The sequence below is a fragment of the Paramisgurnus dabryanus genome, chromosome 19 (genome assembly GCF_030506205.2).
Source record: "Paramisgurnus dabryanus chromosome 19, PD_genome_1.1, whole genome shotgun sequence".
Lineage (NCBI taxonomy): Eukaryota > Metazoa > Chordata > Actinopteri > Cypriniformes > Cobitidae > Paramisgurnus > Paramisgurnus dabryanus.
In genome coordinates, this window is record NC_133355.1 from 2,852,778 (window position 1) to 2,870,776 (window position 17,999).

Consider the following 17,999-nt stretch of genomic DNA (forward strand, 5'->3'; position numbering starts at 1 on the left):
ACAAACTTGTTCACAATTATGGCAATTTAGGCTTCATCTTTACATAAAACAGTTTCAATAGGAAACTCTGGTGACAAAAAGTGATTTACAGTTTTAAGATTTGAATAAGTGTTGTGTAATATTGATATTAAACTATTAAAGGAATTATTTAAAAAAATTAATTTGTAGCTGAAATAGTTAAAATATTAATATAAAAATATAATTGAATAGTTGCAAGCTGTTATGAAAGAAATACCCTCTAAAAATGCTGGGTTATTTTCAACCCAGCATTTGGTTATAATGGGACAAACTCAGCCTTCTAGTTAAATTAAATTAACCCAGAAATTTTATATTTCACCCAATGGGAACCCTGGTTTAGCTCGTCCCTTTTTGGGGTATAGTTAAAACTGTTTGTAGTTAATGTCTATATTTAATTGTGTTAAACTATTATATGAAAAGTTTATATTGTTTAAGAGATAGTTCACTGTGACACTATTAAAGGAGCATTAAAGGAGAATTTCTTTTAAACTGATAAAGATAGTTAATCATGTTAAGGGATAGTTTACACCAGGGGTCTCCAACCTTTTTGTGAGCAGGGGCTACTACAACGGATAAAACTATCTTTCTAATATAGTCTACTCAAAACTTTTAGTTTTTACTTGTTAATTTTATTTTACTTGTTTATATGTTTTAGTATTGTTTAAAATGTTAACATATATAAACCAAGCCAAGCTAATATAAAAATATGTAATTAAATAAATATTTTAATTGAGACTATTAATAGAATGAGCTTGTGTGGGCTACCACGTTGGAGACCCCTGGTTTACACTGATAAAGATGAAGTTAATAATGTTAAAGAATAGTGTAAATTAAAAAAGACGGTAAGTTAATTTGTTGAACATATAAAGAGACTGTTAAATAAGTACTTTACACTGTTTACACCTTTAAGGAATGGCATGAGAGTGAGTAAATAATGAGCTCAGGTGATTGGCAGTTGTTTTGGAATAATATAATCTGAAACAGAATTTGGTGAACTTTTCTTTATATTCTGATGGTTGAATTGTGTTTCCAGGAAAACGGAGACACGGTGCTTCACATCTCCTGCAGACGGAAAGATGTCGAGACGGCCAAAGTCCTGGTGGAGTCCGGGGCAAATCCTGACTCTCAGAATGTAAGAGGCTGTGCAAGAACTCACATACACCAACAAAAGAGAAATACAATAGACTTACATCTCATACTGAAGTAAAGATTTAAAGTCCAATGCAAAGACAATACAAACAATTTCATGACCAAAAAGACAGAAGTTTGGTAAGATAAGGCTCATTCTTAACCTAAAGCAATTTATATTACACAAGATGAAAAAGGTAAATATTATTGAAGAGTTTTCCAAAACAAATCTTTAGAGTATTAATGTTGCCATTACTAAAAATTCAACAACCAAAAATAAAACATTTGTAATACCACAACTGAGTATCAGGAGCAATGACACACAAAACAATGACATTGAGTTAATGGATGATAGTGTGGTCATAGACATTAGAGGCTCTTGTGTATTGGCATTAAAAATCCTCCCTGTTAATGGATTTTTATTCCGGAGTATGATGACGATGATAATTATAGATAATCACAGATGAAGAGCCTGATTGGTTTATTCACATCCTGTGAATCCTCAGATGAGTGTCTCTTCTGTGACTGTGTCTCCTCAAACCACACGGAGGAAAGTTTCTCTATCACACTTTGGGAGTCTCCAGTGATTATCAAGTTGATCTCAGATTGACACAACTTACATTACATTACATTTATACAGAAGCTTTTATCCAAAGGGACTCACTGTGCAATGCATAACATTCAATCTATACTTATATCAGTATGTGTTCTGGGGGATCGGACCCATGACCTATTGCTAACATAATACTCAATCAAGCAGTAAGAGAATGGAGTTAATGTTGATAGCATAAATCAGACAATTTGGTCTTTGAGGTTACAAATACCCCATCATTTCCTGTGTTTCCCCCAAAGTTTCAGTACATACCTTAATTTCTTAAATAGTGCTCAGATTCAAGATGCCAAATTCTGCGATTGAGAGTCAGAGATTGCATTTAAATGAGAAAAGTCTAAAGTGACTTAATCAGGATGCAATAACATGACACGAGCCTAAACATTTTCTGATAGATAATCCACATTACTGTTATACAGTAGCCAGTGGTGCACGACAGACTTTTTTTTTGAGAGTTCACGATGCAAAGCTTGTCATGAATTTAGCCTGTCATGTGTGTGGCTCGTCATTTCAAAATATGTGTTTGGCGCGTCATGTAAACTTAAGTGCATCACATGTCATGTCCAGATACGAGCCTGTTGCAGATGCTTCGGAGGGGTTTATGATAAAAGAGCACTTCAAAAAATGACTTTCTTACTAAGTATTTTTTGTCTTGTTTTCAGTAAAAAAATCAAAAAATTCTTAAAATAAGATGCATTTTCTTGATGAGCAAGAAAAGAAAAGTTTTTTTTAATAAATTTACTTTTTTCATAAACACTTCATTTAAGAAAAAAATTCTTATTCCATTGGCAGATTTTTTTGCTTGTTTTAAGCACCAATTTGCTCAAAGGATGCATGGCTCATCAAACTAATAAAGCCAAAATGGCTTAAAAATACTTTAAAAAAATGAAATTAACATGAAAGCAAAAAATATATAAAAAGCTAATTGAAAGTATAAATAAAACCAAAACCGGAATTTTTTTTTTATTGCATTGTGTCAGATGCATTTCAAAAATGTTACACAATGATACAGGAAAACTGAATTTTATGTAGTTTTGTTTTTCCTGTTCCTAAAAGTCCTGGAGCTGTGGAGTTTTGCGTACACACACTTCCACACAAAAATCCATGTTCATATTTTTAAAATCAGTCTTTGAACAGACGTACGCAATTTGCTTTGCAGGGTTTTGGAAAATAAGCTATTCTTGCTGCTCGAAATGATTTAAAGATTAAACAGGTGCTCTTTTTTATGTCACTGACATAAATTAGGCATCGTTGAAAGGCAGAAATCTGTTCAGCTCCGCACAATTTCAAGATCATTTGCCATTTTATAGATATCACATCTAAAAAGTTAAGTGTACGCATACGTATATTTGTTTTGTGAATCACACGTATGCGCTTTTATGAAATTATCATACGATCAAATTTAGGACGGTTTCTACACAGCATTTTATAAACGAGGCCCCTGGATGCTGTGATCCATGCATCCTTTGATTTGGCCCATCAGTGTTGTATCTAAGCTGGACTCTTGATCTGTATTTCACCAAACTAAACTGAGAAATTGCTTTAGATTAAAAGTGAAAAGGTGATTTGGAAAAGCACTCAGACAGAATGCATCTCTCCTCATCAGTTATTTATTATTCACAAGACGCCTTTGATTCATTAGAGAACATTAGAGCGAAATACATTCATAGGAAATACAGACACACACACACAAACAAACACAATATATGAGTCACAGAACGGACACAACTAAAATCCTTTGAGGTTTTCCAACATACAGTGTTAGTCAATGTTGTGTTATGTTAAAACATAAACATTGTGTGGCATTTAGATTAACCTCAAACTTTAACTTCAAACATTAGATTTTCATTTCTTTTAGATGTTGTAAACTGAATTTGACAGATTGTTGTTGATGTTATTACCCAGCATGCCTTTCTTGTTTGCTCTGAACAGAATGAATGGCAGACGCCTTTGCACATCGCTGCTTTTCAAGGAGATGAGCACATGCTGAAGTTTTTATACCATTGCAAAGCCAATCCCAACATTTTAGACAAGGTAAAATAAAACACACATACATGAGTGAGTGAGCAAGAGAGAAAACATGAAAAATAATCACATATTGTTGACAGACTGAATCAAACATTTTAGGGTAAATAGTAGCTCTTAAATCCATTAACTAGAAACACTTTCAGTTTATCTCTAGAATAATCTATTCAGAACACTCCCAGACATCATTTGCAAGCACTCAAAGCATCCTCCTGGTATCTGTCTTAGCAGCCTGACTGTCTGTCCATTCATTTATTCTTTGTAAAATCATATACGTATGTTGTTGTTTGTTTTGTTTCTCAGATGGACAGATCTCCTCTGCACATCACAGCCGAGCAAGGTCACACCAGTGTGGTCGAAATTCTCACCGAAAAGTTCAAGTCATGCGTGTTAGCGAGAACAAAGGTGAACCCTTTTTAACATGTCAAATGCATGCCTGAGGAAACTTAATGTCTTAGACTTTCATCTTTTATAACTAAAGAAACTAATTTTGGTAATTTTTAATTTTGGTTATCAAAATATCATTGGGGTATAAGTACATGTAATTTATGTTGTAAAACAAAACATCAAAATGAATACACTGCAACAAAAGACAAGCAAAAAATCTGCCAATGGGCAGATTATTATATATATATTTTTTGCTTGTTTTATGCACAAAATCACTTAAATTTGATATTTTTGGTCTAAAAACTAGACTTATTTTCTTGGGTCATTTTGCTCATCAAAAAGCATCTTCATTTAAGAAATTTAAGGTATTTTTAAAGAAAATTAGGCAAAAATACTAAGAATTGTTTTTCTTGAAAATAATTTTTTGCAATGTACATTGGGAAAATTACTTTCTTACTTAATAGTTTTTTCTTGATTTCAGTAGAAATATCTAAAAATTCTTAAATCAAGACGTATTTTCTTGATAAGCAAAATGAAGTAAGAAAATAAGTCTAGTTTTTAAACAAAACATATACAATTTAAGTGAATTTGTGATTGAAACAAGCAAAAATATCTGCCAGGTTTTTTTTATTACCCCATTGGCAGATCTGCTTGTTTTAAGCACAAATTCACTTAAATTGTATATTTATTGTTTAAAAACTAGGTTCATTTTGCTCATCAAGAAAAAACATCTTAATTTAAGAATTTTAAGTTATTTCTACTGAAAACAAGACAAAAATACTGAGATTTTCTTGAAAATCATTTTTGCTGTGTGGCCATAGGCCATAGGTCTTCAACAGGGGGTCTGGGACCCCTTTGGGATCCGTGATGGTATTACTCGGTGTCCTCCAAATACTGTTTGAATAAAAAAAAAAATTGATATCAAACACAAGTGCATTTATATGCTTATAACAACCATTAAATTTTATTAAGATGAATGAGCGTAAAGTTCATGTTAAATTTTAATGTTATGTAGTATGTTTGTTTTGTATATAAAAAGTATTCTTTAAATATTTTTGTAACATAACCATCATAACAAATGATGTAAATTCAGACATACAGTACTATATACGCTCAGGTTGAGATCTCTAGAGACACCTGTGAGGTTATTGAGGACTTTATCTCAGGAGAAATATCTTTAAAATCACCCATGCAAAAGTCTCTTTTGTTTCTTCTCCATTTAATTTCATTACCTTTCTTTGAGAAACACATTAAGATAACATTAAGAAAGCTTTTTAACTGTTTGTATGATTGAGTACCTAAACGTTCAGTCCATTATTAATTTATTGAATATTTTAAATGAAACTCTGAATTCTGTGGTGTAGGATGGAAACACACTATTACACATTGCATCTCAATGTGGTCACCCTGGCACTGCACTGGCATTCCTGAGGAAAGGTGTTCCCCTACATATGCCAAACAAGGTACTGATCTCAAAAAATGATCACTTATATTTATTAATATTTTTTTATATTACATTAAACACAAACAGAATTGATAAACATTTGCTCAAGATCAGTTTAGAAACAAGGTGTGATTTTATATATATATATTTATAAAATAAATCTTGATTGGTTAATAAAGCTATGTTATATTAACCCCTGTAATGTCACTGTTATTGCTGTAGTCAGGTGCGGTGTGTTTGCATGCAGCTGCTAAGAGAGGTCACACAGCTGTAGTGAAAGCTCTGCTCCAGAAGGGGGCGCGTGTGGACTCTACTGATAAGACGGGACAAACGGCCCTGCACGTCGCTGTGGAGAACTGCAAGCCTCAGGTGGTGCAGATGCTACTGGGGTTCGGTGCACATGTGCAGCTTAGAGGAGGAAAGGTAACTGAGTTATGAGGATAAATATTCATTAGCTCGAGTTTTACTCAAGCAATCAGTGATGTTTTAGGCAGTGTTTGAATTATGACAAAGATTATGGGGTCCCCTAGCTAAGCCCCCCTCGTCATTATAGGGTCACCATGATTTCACAAAGTAAGATGTGATCCTGGATCAACGTTTTACCCTTAATTTAAACCCAACCATTTTACCCTCAAATTAGTTTAAAACAATATTTTGAGAAGAATTTTAAGAGCCCCTAACCCTATTCTAAATCTAACAATCTGTCAATTCCTCCAGACAACATGAGGCACACTTGAGAGTTTACATTTATTTCAGACAGAATCTTTTGGATTAGTTTAGTGCTCAATTGGGACAAATAATGGACAGCATCGCTATGTGGGAGTGCAGTACGAGAATTTGAAATGTATGTAGTATTTTAATTTTAATAAAAACCTGGGGACCCCCCCAGTTATATTTTGTGCCTCAATGCTTATAGGAGGTCTGGGACCTTCCCAGCACACCATTGGTTTTAGGCATGTTTAATGCCATGTTACTGATTTTGATGTATGTCTGATGTGCACCGTATGCAAATTTTCTGTATGCATGGAATTCCTCGGATGAAGGATTACATGCATAGAAAATAACCCAAGCACAATGTGTGAGGTACTGTATCCCATAATGCAATGCAATAGCTTGGTTCCTTTTCCTGTTTAAAAAATGCCTTTATTAGTCACAAATAATGCTTCAGGAAAGAGATGATAAGAGTAAAAATTACAGTAAATGTATTTCCACTGCTTGCATCACACTGGAACTAGAAACCAAGAGCAGTGCATTGTGGGATACAGTGACTCATACAGTGTGCTATGTATGTGGTATAAACACAGAAAATTCATACATGTAGGTATACTTATGTTGCATTATACTCAACATTGACATGTGCTTTTGTGTAAAGGCACAGGAAACCCCTCTGCATATCGCAGCGAGAGTAAAGGAGGGTGAACGAGTGGCCGAGATGCTGCTAAAGAGCGGAGCAGATGTGAATGCAGAGCAGGAGGTCAGTCAGAAGGTGGCGCTGTATGTTCATGTACACATCACTACATTTAACACACTTCATCTCTGTATTCAATATCCTTTCTCAGAATGGGGAGACGGCTATGCATGTTGCCGCCCGTCATGGATCTCTGCAAATGATAAAAGCTTTGATCCAGGAGGGAGGTGACGTCACCTTTACATCAAAGGTATCTCGTCAATTAGGAGAGCAATTAGTTTGCAATGCAAAGGTTGCTGCAAAGGGAGCAGACTGATACTGATGAACTGTACTGTACAGTATGTGATCAAAATGTTTTATGCATTATTAAAGTAAAATCAAATTTTTTTTACCATATTAGCTCATATTTATTGAATCTGTTTGTAATGTTCATCATAATGTTTCTGGAGTAACATGTAGTACAGTGAAATATAAAGTCCCAGAGCTGTACTGTCATTATTTTGATTATCATCGTTTCAAACAGGTGGGTGAAAACCCTCTGCATGTTGCCGTGCGTCACTGCCATGCACATGTGGCGGAGGAGATCTTAAACTATCTGATGAATGAGAGAAGCCACCAGGAGGCGCTGCTCTGTGTCCAACAGGGGAATCAGGTCAGACTTGCCACCACATGACCACAAAATACACAAGAATCAAATCACATCCAGCATGCTGTGCTTTGTGTGTAGGACGGTGAGACGCCACTTCATCTGGCAGCTGAACTTACAGGAGACTCAGTTCATCAGACAGACGAGGACCTCGACATCATCAAGATCCTGATGGAGCATCATGCTGACATCACTGCTGTCACCAAACAGGTGTGTGTGTGCGCGTTAGAGGTCTTCACGGGGTCACTTAGATCTGAAAAAACAGAGGTCCAACCGGAAACTAGAGTGGGTTCTGGTCTAAAAGTTTTAGTGAAAGGTGTTTCGGGTCATTTCAGGTCAGGTACATCTCTTTGGACCTGAGAAGACATCTAGTGTGTGCATCATCCAATCAGATTAAATACTGAATTTATATGACATTATAATTGTTTGTGATTGTGTCAGAGTGGAGAGACGCCTCTACATTACAGTGCCAGAGTGGGAAACACGGCACTTCTTCAGGAGATGCTCGCTTACGTTCCCAGCAGCCAACTTCAGACTGCTGTTAATAAACATTCAAAGGTACTGAAGTATCCTGATCAACACTATTAGTTTAATTATTTAAAGAAGAAACTACAAAATAAACTTTTTCATTTTCTTTAACCACAATATGAAACGTCTCGGTTACGGATGTAACCCTCGTTCCCTGAAGGAGGGAACGGAGACGTCACGTCGTGACCGACGAATTGGGAACTCGCTTAGAGAGACCAATCTGCTTCGTTTACTACAAAAACGCCAATGAACTTGGCATTGAGATATTTGCATAATGCTGGCGCCGCCCCGCCAGGTGCCTTTATAAGCAGCAGGTGCAAATAGGGAAATTAGCTTCTTTTCGCTGAGAAAGCCGGGAGAAAGTGACCGGTCGATAAACAGCAGGTGGCAGCACCTGTGGCGACGGGACGTGACGTCTCCGTTCCCTCCTTCAGGGAACGAGGGTTACATCCGTAACCGAGACGTTCCCTTTCAGTCGGTCACTACGACGTCACGTCGTGACCGACGAATTGGGAATCCCTATCAAAACGCCACTAGGGGCTGACCTCTTCCAGTGACTGCGTAAAAGCCCTCCGGTTCCACTTAAGGAGGAGGAGGTAGGTTTTAAGGCAGAAGGCCGGGCACTAGATGTTCCTTTAACCCCACAGAAGTGCCAGCGACTGGGAAGCGCCCTACCTGAGCGGGATAGGAACGCTGCGGAAGCCACCACCCGTCTTAAGGGCTAATGGTGGGCGAAAGTCAACCGTAGTTGAGGTAAAAATGACAGCCGTGGCTGTGTAAGCAAAGCAGTGCTCTGCTAAGGGAAACGTGGGCTGGTAGGATTAACCCCACGGAAAATACTCACAAAGGAACCCGGTGGGACACAATGTGGAGCCCGAGCCAGACACGTAGGTTCGCGAGGATACAGCTAGTGAAAGGCTGACAGCCAATGCTCCGCAACAAAGGCTGCCAAGGCAGCGGAGGAAGAACAATTCAAACCATTACGCATTTTTGTTCTTGAAGGCCTTCCATACTGACACAGTTATGAAGCATCAGTTGGAGGCTGCAAGCCGACCTGCGAGACTGTTCTCCGTGCTCCCCCTGGTGAGGAAAGAACACGAGAGGATACAGGCTCGATACGAACACTGTAAAATCTAGTGAACGCATTAGGTGTCGCCCAACCAGCAGCTCTACAGATGTCTGTTAGCGAGGAACCACGAGCTAAAGCCCAAGATGAGGCAACGCTCCGTGTGGAGTGCGCTCTCAAATTAAAGGGGCAAGGAATACCCTGAAGATTATAAGCCAGGGTGATAGTATCAACTATCCAATGAGACATCCTCTGCTTAGTGACAGCTTTCCCTTTCTGCTGGCCACCATAACAAACAAAGAGCTGGTCTGAGGTCCTGAGGCTTTGCGTGCGAACCACGTAGAGTCGCAGTGCGCGTACGGGGCACAACAAAGCCATGGTTGGGTCTGCGTCCTCCGGGGGCAGCGCTTGCAAGCTCACCACCTTATCTCTGAAGGGAGTGGTGGGAACTTTGGGCACGTAGCCTGGTCTGGGTCTCAGTGAGACAGCAGGACCAAACTAAAAGCACGAATCGTCAACAGAGAATGCATGTAAATCCCCTACTCTTCTTCATGGAGGCCAATGCTATCAGGGTCAGAGTTTTCATTGATAAAAACCTCAGACTCGTAGACTGCAAAGGCTCAAAAGGGATACCTGAAGGCTTCAGCACCATGGACAGGTCTCAGGAGGAAAGAGGGAGGGCGCGAGGGGTTTAGCCTGCGAGCGCCTCTTAAATGTAATAATTAAATCATGCTGGCCAACTGATCTGCCGTTGATAAGAGAGTGATGAGCAGAAATAGCGGCGATATCAACTTTAATGGCGGAGGGACAGCCTACCATCTAACCTATGTAAAAGATATAAAAGCACAATGTTAATGGGCATTCTCTGGGGTCCTCGCGTTGCGAAGAGCACCGGGTGACGAGAAAGGTTTCTTTAAGCGCGTAAGCCCGTCTCGTGGACGGTGCTCGAACCGCGTCGATGGTGTTAGATACCGCTTGCGATAAATCACCTAAACCTTGCGCGCGCTCAACGACCATACATGGAAATCCCACAGGTCGGGGCGCGGGTGCCATAATGTGCCCCTTCCTTGAGAAAGAAAGTCTTCCCTCAGGGGAAATCGTCAGGGAGGGGCTGTCGCGAGGAGCATTAACTCTGAAACCCAATTCCTGGAGTCCAGTACGGGGCGACTAATAAAAGGCTCTCCTCGTCCTGCCTGACTTGCACAGAGTCTGCGCAATAAAGCTCACTGGAAGGAATGCGTCTTAACGCATCCCCCGCGGCCAGCTGTGTGCCAACGCATCCACGCCGAGGCTGCCCTCGGTTAGTGAATAAAATAGGCGACAGTGGGTATCGTCCGGCGACGCAAACAGATCTATCTACGCACAACCGAACTTCCTCCAAATTAGCTGGACCGTCTGGGGGTGGAGTCGCCATTCGCCGGGGGCGCAGCTCGGGAAGCGCGTCTGCCGCTGTATTGAGCGTACCCGGGATGTAAATGGCACGAAGGGACCTCAGATGCTTCTGACTCCAAAGGAGGAGATGACGAGCGAGATGCGACAGGTGACGAGAGCGCAAAACCGCCTTAACGGTAAATAACGCAACAGTCGCAATGTTATTGGTGTCGGCTAATACATCCTTCCCTCGCATCTCCATAGCGGAGCGTACAAGTCCCAGATATACAGCGCACCGCTCGCGGCAGTTGGGGTGCTATGCACACCCCTGAGACTGCAAGCCCGTCATACGTGGCTGATCATCCCGTGCTGAGGGCATTGCAATATACAGAATGCCAGGAGACCCCTCAGGGGCATATCTTCTATCGGAAATGCCGGGTCTACCACGGGGAAAAATTGAAATGACACGCAGGTGCAATGTTTACACGGTGTATGTCGGTGTGCCACGCTCTCCTCGAGACTCGATCGTAAGCCAACGCTGAAGCGGTCTCATATGAAGCAGCTAGGGCGGCGTCACAGCCGCAGCATGCTGTCATATGTCCAGGAGCTTCTGAAATTGTTTCAGAGGGACCGCGTACTTCCCTCGAATTAAAGCGAGGCAAGTCAGAACTGACTGGTTGCGCGCTCTTGTAAAACACGCCAATTAGTCGATCGAGTCTTATTTCCATACTGAGAAAAAGGAACCTCTGCACGGGGCAAAGTTGCTCTTTCCCAGCCGACCTGAAGACTTAAACGAGCGAGATGCCGAAGCATTAACTCTCTGTGTTCGCGCACGTCTGCCAAGAACGGGCTATTATAAGTCGACGTAGCTAAAAGCAGAATGCGAACAACGCTCTCTCTGACATTTTAATGCCGTGACTATGGAGACACGGAGAGAGAGAGAGACAGCTCGAATGGTGCACTTAGTATTAATATGCCCACCCCACGACGCAGAGCGAAAAAACGGTCTAAAGCGAGGGGAGATGGACACATAAAGTACACGTCTTACAGGTCTAAGGCTGCAAACCGATCTGAATATTGAAATACGAGCCTCGGCGTTATCATCCAAAAAGAACACCTTCGTAGAGCCGGTGCGTAAATCAAATCGATCGTAACCCGCCGCGTACTTTGGGTACTATGAGATAAGGCTGGAAAAACCCCATCATCATCATCTCGGTAAGAGGGACCGGCTCGAACATCCTTCGCCAACAGGATATCGACTTTTGCACGCAGTACATGTGCATCGGACGCTTTCACCACAGTGAAACGAAAGCCCGAATTTTGGGGTGTGCCGGATTCGTAACCGAGGCGGATCGTGCGTAAAACCCAACGAAACGGGCTGGGAACTGAAGCCAAGCACCCAGGCACCGTACGAGGAGAAATAACGACACTACCGAAGTACCCGCGGTGGGGCAGCGAAGCGAGACAGGTGGGACTGCCGGTGCGTCTGCTGTGACAGCATAAACATCTACAGTATGTGTGTGTGACACTGACCTGAGCCCGCTGAGGGTAACGGTCATCTGGTCTCCTCTACGGAGAGCGCAGACTCCGATGAGGGTGCTGGTGGTCCGGTCTCCTCAGCGGAGAGCTCGGACTCCTCAGGTCACCCGTTGGCGATAGAGGAGAGGTAGGGGAGCTGGTGTGTACCCGCTCACGGCTCTCTCGATCCTCCGGAGACCTAGAGAGGGAAGAGGAATGCACTCTTATGTGTGGTTAAGTGGGTACCGGCCGAACAGCCGGTGGAACATATGCAAACCAAGGATTTTCCACCCGACCCTCTATCGGGGGAAGGAGCTCCATCTCCTGAAGAGTGATCCTCTGCCAATCCGGGTCGCCCTTCACTGGCCACTTAAACTCCCGAATTTCACGGGAAGCGGCTAAGCGGGCGGGGCGAGCTGCTGACGACCGGTTCCCCTGCGCTGCCGAGATGGGGTCCGAGGAGGGGAACGGAGGTGGTCGCCGCAGGACGCCGACGGCGAGAGGCAGACTGAGGAGCCGGCGTGGTGGACCAAGGGCAGCTCTCTTCCGCCGGGGCATGACCTAGGAGATCGCCTCAGTCTGCGCAGCGGAGCTGTCCGACTCCCCTGGCTCGCCGAAGAGGCCGGTCTGAGAGACAGGAGCATTCAAGTTGTTCTCGTCTGCGTCCGTCATGTCAGCCAGACACAGCCAAAGGTGGCGATCTTGAACCACTGTGGTGGACATCGCACGACTGAAGGTCGCGGGCTCCCTCGTAAATCCTTGGTGAGCCTGCAGCAACGTTATAGCGTGCAGGGCCGAAGCCGCCTCTCCGGCATGCCTGATGGGCAGCGTCCGTAACCGGACGACTGTCTACAAACACGGGAGGAAAGGGTTGGGTGGTCCCTCCAGGAACGCATCCCGCTCCACTGAAGGGGTCCCCGCCCTTAGCGGCTCCGTTGGTGAGGGAGGTGAGGGGTGAAGCTGAACGGCCGGACGGCCGCAAATCACGTCAGCTCTTCGTGCCGCGGGAAAGAAAGGCACAGGAGGAGAGGACCGAGAGGCCCGAGCAGCTCCGAAGTACCAATCATGTGGGCGGGACGGTTCGGGCGGAGAGGGGTTAACCTTTCCAACTCTACCGTCTCCGCCGCTCGCGGGCACGGCCGCCATCTCCGGAACGACTCTGCCTCGGAGGAAAAATGGACACCCCTCTGATGCTGCAGAAGTGACGGGACCAGAAGGAGGTCCAATGGATTCGGCAGACATCGTAGAACACGACTCTGCAGTCTCCACCGGAGCCTCAACCGGTTGAGGATGAGAAGGCCGGTAGGCGGAGGACGCATCCTCCATCCTACTCAGCGTAGTGACGCGAAGGGCGCCCTGCGAGCGCTTGACAGCCGCACCATGGCGGCGTTCAGCACTGCAAAGGCGCGGACAGCGTTCCCGTAGAAACGACAGTCATCTCCGCAATCCAAGAGGGTTATGCTCTCACAGAGAGAACAGAAACTCTCCACGAACGCAGCCCCGGAGTGCTCGATGCCTGAGCACGAAGACAGCGCTCGTGACCGTCACTGGAACCCTTATACTTCTCGCATCCAAGATCGCACGGGCGAAAAGCTATCCTGAAAAGGACGCTGATCTCCGCATATACGAGAGAGTGGCTGCCTTTAAAAAGACACAGAGCTCTCACGTATCACTCTTTTAGGGAAATCACTCTTTAGGTGCTCAGCTGATGATGCGCACAGGGAAGGCAACGCACACACTAAACTCAAAACAAAAAAGATGCAGAGCCGTGGAATACTGCGAGCGTCCGCTGTGTTAGTACTGCTTGTCAATCAACTTCAGCAACCGTTCCCAGAAGAGCAGAGAGTAGCTTCTCAGTAGCAGATAAAGCCGGCTTTCGAAGCGAAAGAGCTAATTTCCCTATTTGCACCTGCTGCTTATAAAGGCACCTGGCGGGGCGGCGCCAGCATTATGCAAATATCTCAATGCCAAGTTCATTGGCGTTTTTGTAGTAAACGAAGCAGATTGGTCTCTCTAAGCGAGTTCCCAATTCGTCGGTCACGACGTGACGTCGTAGTGACCGACTGAAAGGGAACCAACACACACACAACTCCTTTTTACTTATTAAAACATTACTTACTAAGAAGTTGTCTTGTTCTGTTTATATGACGTTAACAGCTCGGTGGCTGATTATTAATTATTATTATATACAATATGGACATTATTAGGGTCACTTATTGTTTAAATAATAGTAAAGTCATCTATCTTTAATAGTCAAAACTTTACATTAATTATGGGTATTCTGTTGTGACTAAAGAAAAATAATTCTTCATTTTTTTTATCATTTGTCTAGATTTTGCAGAAATCTAAATGACATTTTATCAAACAGCTTCTTGAGTTTTATCCTGAGATGATTTTAAACCAAGTTCACATCTATTCTGAGCTTTTTCTTTACCATTCTAATCATTTTTGGTAACACTTTACAATAAGGTTGCGTTTGTTAAAATTAGTTAAAGGTATAGCGGAAGATTTTCGTTTTCCGGGTGGATCACCACTGTTATTGGTCATCCCAGATGTCAATCATTATGATTATATGTTGACGTATAACCGTCGCACGTGCTCGCCTCTACGTTCGCTTTCTGCACATGCGCACTTTCACGTGTATGTGTGTTGTGCTACGGTTTCAACCATTCATTGAAGGTCGCGTTCTCACTGTGTTTTTTTCAAAATGTCTGAGGGTCGCAAGAGAAAAAGTGTCTACGAATTGTATGACAAGAAGAGAAAGGACTATAAATAAAGAAACAAGACCAGATGGGAGACTATTTCACACGCACAAGTCACGAACCGCACAGACACGGTAAACATGCTGACAGAAACTTGTAAACAGAGCGAAGAGAAGAACTGAGCTCCTGCACGCTCTCTCTCTCTCGGTCTCGTGCACGCGTTTAACAGGCGTTCCCTCTCGGGAGCATTTTTTAAAAATATCGAGGGGCGGTTCTTTTAAATAATTCGGGAAAATCTTCCGCTATACCTTTAATGTTTTAGTTAACATGAACTAACAATGAAGAATACATCTACAGCATTTATTAATCGTAGTTCATGTTAAATTCAGCATTTACTTACATATTTATAAAATCAAAATGTAGTCATAAAATCATTAGGTAATGTAGGCCTACCATGAACTAACATGAATACTGGCATTAACATAGATTAATAAATGATGAAAAATGGTATTGCTCATTGTAACTTGTGCTTACAGGGCTCCAGACTGCCACCAAAATTAGAGAGTGTGCCACTGAATTTTACATCTGGTCGCACAATTTGACCACATTGTACTTTCTGCATCTATCATGAAAGTATTTATTAGTAATGTAGTGGAAATGAGTAGAAATGTGAATATTTGGTTAGCATGTTGATTTACGGTGTGTGCCCCTAAATTTTCTGGTTGTGCCCCTAAAATTTTCAGTTGGGGGCCACTGTGCTCCTAGTGAAAAAAGTTAGCCTGGAGCCCTGGCTTATGCTTTTACTTATTGTACTTTATTATAAAGTGTTACCTATTTTTGAAATAATATTGTACATTTAGAAGAAATTTGGCACAGTTTGCACAACACAAACACCTTCAGATTTCAAGAAACATTTGAGTCGAGTTGCTCCAAACTTGACTGGTAGTACAGTTTGTTAAACAACAGTTGTTCCTGTTGCTCAGTTGGTAGAGCATTGCCTTAGCAGTGCAAAAGGTTATGGGTTCAATAATCACATACTAATGACGATTAATGCACTGCGAGTCATGGATAAAAGCATCTGGCAAATGCAAAAATCTCAATGAAAAATATAAACGATTCATGCATGTAAATAAACGTGAAATATTTGTTTGAGCACAATCTCAGTTAAGAAAAAGTCATAAGTCACACGGGTATATTTGTAGCAATTGCCAACAATACATTGTATGGGTCAAAATGATACATTTTTATGCCAAAAATCATTAGGATATTAAGTAAAGATCATGTTAAATGAAGATATTTTGATATTTCCTACAAAATAAGTAAAGTTTGTATTAGTATTATTTGTTGCTAAGGACTTCATTTGGACAACTTTAAAAGCAATATTTAGATTTTTCCACCCTCAGATTCCAGATTTTCAAATCTCGACCAAATATTGTCCTATCCTAACAAACCATACATCAATAGATAGCTTATTTATTTAGCTTTCAGATGATGTATCAATCTCGATTTGTTCAATTTTTTTTTAAATTTTTTCCTACAGAACGGTCGGTCTCCTCTACTGTTGGCCGCAGAACAAGGACACACAGAAGTCGTGCAGATCTTACTGCAGCACAATGCCAGGGTGGATGTGTTTGATGAGGTCTTTTATAATAAATCAGCTCACATCTCACTCATATCTGACTGCACAGATTAATTTGATTTATAGATTTGATAGATTATTTAAATACATTAAAAAGCCAGTTTGATGTTATTGCTTTTTCAGAAACATGGTTAAATGCCGACAAAGGTTATGATTTGGGAATCGAAGGATATAGTCTGTATCATGTTGACAGACCGGGAAAACGAGGAGGAGGTGTGGCAGTGTTTGTTAAGGAAACATACAGAACTACGATTATTGAAAGAATGTCTGTGGCTATAGAAGGACTTCTAGAATGTGTAGCAGTGGAGATAGAGTTGGAAACAAAGCAAAGAATAATTATCGCTTGTGTGTATAGAGCACAAGGTTCAAATGTAGAAGTATTTAAGGATAAACTCACTGCACTTGTGGATTGTTCAATGTTAAAAAAGACTATGTGGTTATGTGGTGATATTAATGTCGATTTAATGAAGACAAAAGGCCAACCAGCAACTAATGATTTTTTAAACGAAATGTATAGTAAAGGTATGTTTCCAGTGATATTACAACCCAGTAGAGTGACAAGGACAACTTCAACATTGATTGATAATATTTTTTTTAATAATATTGATATTACCTTTTATAGTGGTCTGCTTTTATGTGATATTAGTGACCACTTACCAGTTTTTATGGTCTGTGACCTAAAACTTGGTAAGAAGACAAGAGAGGCTGATAAAGTTAAATATATTAGTAGTCGGACGGAGAAGGAAATAGACTCATTTAGGAAGGATTTGATTAATTATGATTGGAGTAAAGTTTGGGTTGAGGATGTTAATAAGGCTTATGAGGCATTTTTGAATATATTTGTAACCCTTTATAATAAAAATTGTCCCTTAAAAATGGGTAAAGTAAATAAGTTTGAAAAAAAACCATGGATAACAAGCGGGTTACAGAAGGCCTGTAAAATGAAAAACAAACTATACCGAGACTTTATTAAATATAAGTCTCGTGATCATGAATTTAAATATAAAAGATACAAGAATAAGTTAACAACTATAATGCGACAGGCAAAAAAAGATTATTATAAAAATAAATTGTATGAACACAAGACTAATATTAAAGAAACTTGGAAAATTTTAAATAAGGTTATGAAGCCAAACTTTCAGAACAATAATTTACCGGAGTATTTTGAGCACAAGGGTAAGGTTATTAAAAATGGAATAGTTATTGCAAATGAGTTTAATTCCTTCTTTGTCAATGTAGGACCAAATATTGCGAAAAGAATTGAAAATTCCAATCATGTAGGTAATAGTGTGACAGGAGGTAGTAGAATCTTACAGTCAATGTTTCTTGACGAAATAACTGAAACTGAAATCTTAGACATTGTGAGGAAGTGTAAAACTAAAACCTCTTGTGATGGGGATGGAATAGATATGACCATTGTAAAAAAAACAATAGATTGTATACTCCAACCTTTAACTTATATCTTTAATCTTTCCTTTAGTTCAGGTGTTTTTCCTCAAAAGATGAAGA

The 17,999-nt window shown here is 41.1% G+C and overlaps 1 protein-coding gene across 1 annotated transcript in view; it reads left to right on the forward strand.

Annotated features, from left to right (window-relative positions):
- The window catches only part of trpn1 (transient receptor potential cation channel, subfamily N, member 1), a 44,287-nt gene that overhangs the window by 12,285 nt on the left and 14,003 nt on the right, over window positions 1-17,999 (forward strand). The window contains exons 6-16 of the mRNA XM_065284199.2: window positions 1,052-1,150; window positions 3,689-3,790; window positions 4,085-4,186; window positions 5,533-5,631; window positions 5,835-6,035; window positions 6,985-7,086; window positions 7,172-7,270; window positions 7,544-7,672; window positions 7,748-7,876; window positions 8,108-8,224; window positions 16,392-16,490. Of these exons, the coding sequence (XP_065140271.1) occupies window positions 1,052-1,150; window positions 3,689-3,790; window positions 4,085-4,186; window positions 5,533-5,631; window positions 5,835-6,035; window positions 6,985-7,086; window positions 7,172-7,270; window positions 7,544-7,672; window positions 7,748-7,876; window positions 8,108-8,224; window positions 16,392-16,490 (1,278 nt within the window). The remainder of the gene's footprint in view (window positions 1-1,051; window positions 1,151-3,688; window positions 3,791-4,084; window positions 4,187-5,532; window positions 5,632-5,834; window positions 6,036-6,984; window positions 7,087-7,171; window positions 7,271-7,543; window positions 7,673-7,747; window positions 7,877-8,107; window positions 8,225-16,391; window positions 16,491-17,999) is intronic.